Source organism: Solenopsis invicta, chromosome 3, assembly GCF_016802725.1.
Source record: "Solenopsis invicta isolate M01_SB chromosome 3, UNIL_Sinv_3.0, whole genome shotgun sequence".
Classification (NCBI taxonomy): Eukaryota; Metazoa; Arthropoda; class Insecta; order Hymenoptera; family Formicidae; genus Solenopsis; species Solenopsis invicta.
The window spans coordinates 5976878-5980675 of NC_052666.1; the positions used below are offsets into that span (position 1 = coordinate 5976878).

General features: G+C 43.8%; 1 protein-coding gene across 1 annotated transcript; it reads left to right on the top strand.

Annotated features, from left to right (window-relative positions):
• The first annotated feature begins 2111 nt into the window (after positions 1-2111).
• On the top strand, positions 2112-2925 carry LOC113005358. Its single transcript, XM_026140826.2, has 2 exons — positions 2112-2156; positions 2231-2925. The coding sequence occupies exon 2, from the start codon at positions 2236-2238 to the stop codon at positions 2731-2733; it is 498 nt and encodes a 165-aa protein (XP_025996611.2). The 5' UTR covers positions 2112-2156; positions 2231-2235; the 3' UTR covers positions 2734-2925.
• The last annotated feature ends 873 nt before the right edge of the window (positions 2926-3798 follow it).

A 3798-nucleotide genomic window follows, 5' to 3' on the forward strand; every position in this document is an offset into this window, starting at 1 on the left:
ATTATACGAATATTAATCATATAACTGTACATAATACTAGTCATCTTTCCTGCGTTCATTGTTTTTCTGCATAGTTATAGTATTAATCTTTTCGCGTTGTTTTGCGTTCGCTGTTCAATATTGTATTAATCTGCTCTCGCATAGCGACAACTTATATTTTCTTTGCGTTCTTTTGCTCCTAATCGTATCTATTATACTTGTCCTAAGTTTTACTATACTTGCGTTCTCTTGCGTTATTAAACCCTATATCTATAATATCACCCTGTCACACAACTGGTCACACTAAGCTACTAATATTCATGCGCATTAGTTCCATGATTCATGTATTACTTGCGTTTTTTCTTTTTGCGTTGCGCTTTGCTTATGTTAACAATTCTCTGTAAGTTCTTGCGTTCCTTTGCGATATAGTATCACACATTCGCCTTGCGTATATTTGCTTGTGCTTAAATTTTAGTTGTATACGCTTATCTTTCTTCGCTTATTGCTTTAATTTTTGTTTCTTTGCGAAACTTGCGTCCCTCTGCGCTTATTTAGCAACTAACCAATTATTATTATTTTTGCGTAAGTTTTAGTTGCAATGATATTTCTTTTGCGCTTATGCTATCGATGTGCTTCTTTTGCTCATATTTTGTTGGTTAACTTCTGCTTACATGTTTCCGAAGGATTGTCACGTTTTTTTCTACACACTCCGTTTCTTTTTTGGGAGAGATTTCGCGCCCCGCTTTAAGAATTTGGGACCTCCGATTTCGCTCCTCCCTAACGATGGGGGTGTTACGTCTGGCGAGAAAATTTTTATTTTTCTGCACCATCCGTACTAATAATATCCTAATCAGAATTCGGAAACATCCTCCGAGCAATTAGATAAATCCCGCATCAGTCGATATCGCTCGATTTCAAATTTCATACGGCTTGGCTACCTCGTGCCGCCCCCTCGACGCGCAACACCCGCGAGCGTCCATCGGCGCGAGACAAACATCGTGCGCGCCGACCCCTCGGCTCGCGGTCCCCTCTGATACCGACAAGCTCCGCGCGTTGGAATTCTATTCATCTTTCCAATTTAATACGAAATATTAAGAATGGCAAATTTATAATTATCGAAACGTGATCCACTCATGGACGCTTCCCACTGCTGCGCCATGCAACTCAGATCGAAACAACTTTAAAATCACGGCCAATAAAAATGCCAAATAATTTTGAATCAGTTAATCTCCTACGAACGATAATTAAACCTTAACTTTTTATAGGTAAAACTATTGCATGTGCTTGGCGCTATCGCCTCGCACACTCTCAATATACATTCTATTAAATTCTATTAATTTTCTGAGCACTGGATTTCGCGTCGGGGTTTGGTATGCGGTGTCCCCGCGAGTCGCGATCCCCGGAGAAGTCTACAAGCGCTCGCGCGATATAGGCGCAAGCCGCGCGGTCGCGGAACGGGGCGGGCTTCTAAGGGCCACACGTTACGAAAAACCATCGCTCCGAATTTTCCGCGAACCTGAGGAATCGTCCCGCGACACCTCTTGCCCATATCCTTGCCTATATAAGGAGCGAAATCGGAGCTCGAAATTCAGATCAGTCTTGTTGGTCGAGTGAGATTCGCTGCCATCGGCGACCACCAACATTCAGACCTCCAGGTACGATCTCAGCGACGGGAGGGTTTTACTCCTGACGAAGACGTTGGTCTTCGGGGTGGCCCCGGTCGGATCGCCTCTTTTCCTCTCCCTCCTTTCCACCAGAGATCCTGAGGGTTGAACCTCACCTAGCTCTCGCTAGAGTGTGGCCTCACTCGTTTCTCTGCCTCCCTCCCTTTCCTCCGGCGTCGAAGAAGACTCGCTAACGCGACTCTTCGACGTCTCCTCTCTCTCTCTCTCTTTCCTGCGGCGTCGAAGAAGACTCGCTAACGCGACTCTTCGACACCGTCCTTCTTCCATTCCCAAACCGTCGAGGAAGATTCGCTAGCGCGACTCCTCGGCGCTTTCATCGTCCCCTCTTTTCCCCGTATAATTCCCACCTTTAAGGGAGGCGTTCTAACGGGTAACCACTCCGACCCAGCGGATTCGTCACTCGTTACATATACTCGATCACTAACTTATTTTTCTAAATTTCGTAGATCTTCTATACCGAGTTCTCCCTCTCTCTCTCTAGCGTTAAGATCGGTAAGTTACCTGTTATATACGCATTAACGTGGCAATCCTTCACCCATATTAAATCTATCATGTCTCGCTCGAAGCACCTATGGGCAAACGAAGGGCTCACCGCGCGTATCCCGGCGGCAGAAAGCGCTTCTTTCGGAAGATGATAAGGGATCTCAACTCTACAGGCGAATTTGATCCATCTGTTTTCCCGCCTCCGCGACTCAGCCCCTTGCCCTCCCCCAGAGAGGTGGACGAGGCCCTGAGTTGCGACGTCTCGCCTATCCAGGAAACCGCCGGAACCCTAGAGGACTACTCGCTCGGATCCCCGCGCACCGCAAACGTAGTCGTCTCCGGAAAAGTCCCAGCCAGGGACGATAGAGCTGACGGGAGGCCGCGGGCTAGAACGGCCAAAATATCCCCTGACCCCGCGCCGATTCGGGTCCCGACCAGGCCGTTGCCTCTCAGGGCGACCACACTAAAACCGGGCACCCCCAGTCTCGCACGAAGAGGTCCCCGAATCATCGGAGACATCATGGTCCCCTTTAAAGTCAAGAGGACTCCATCGGGTTACCTCATTTCTCATGTAACTCGCACCTAAGACATGTGCCTCAACCATCAATGTACATACAGTAAATACATACACACTTATATTCAACCATTACTCGCTCTGTCATTCATTTAATCCCACGCCAAGCTCGAGCACGCACGCTACTACTCCAGTAGCGTTAATAAAACGCTACTACATTTCCTAAACCTACTCATAAATCACCTAATAATATATCTTCCTACAATACCTTCTACCTCCCACACAAGGAATTTGTCGCGTATCCGGCCGTGTTATCACACGATTCGGAGCCGCGACTGGTGACAGCTGCCTTAACTCCAAAATTAACCAATCAACCAGATCTACGTCCCGGAATCGCAACCCTCGCGAATCCGCGGACGCAACAACTAGAGAAAATGTCATACTTTATGGCACTTGCATTGGATTTGTCGAGAAAAATTTTTTTATTGAGCTACAGGCTGTTAAAAATACGTTATTTTAAGGAAAAAACAGTGTATCTTTTTTGGGGCATAGTACTAAGAAATTGAGAAAATTTTTGAAAACCATTAACAGCATGTTAAAGCTGGAACTTCGAGCTTTAAAATGGTTTTTTGATTTTTTGTCTACGATGATTTTTCACGGAGTACGGATATCATTTGTAAAAAATGCAGGTTTAGCTTCAAAGTAGCGTAACTCGGTCAAAAAAAATCGTAGAGAAATTTTAAAAAAAGCATTTTGTAGGCAAAATGTTGTAGTTTATGAAGCTTTACTTGAATTGTTCGAAAAAAATTTGTTGGTCGACCTGCAAAGTGTCAAAAATACGAAATTTTAAGGAACAAAACAGGGTGTGCTTTTTTACTGCATAAGACAAGGAAGTTAAAAGAATTTTGAAAATCTGCTGATAGAGCGTTAAAGTTGGATCTTCAAGCTTCAAAATGCTTTTTTTATTTTTTATCTACGATGATTTTTCACCGAGTTACAGTCATTTGAAAATAGCCTAATTTTTGGTGTCTGGAAAGTGTTCTCTATTTTCTTTTGAGTAGTGTATATATATATATATATATATATATATATATATATATATATATGTATATATATGTATATATATATATATATATA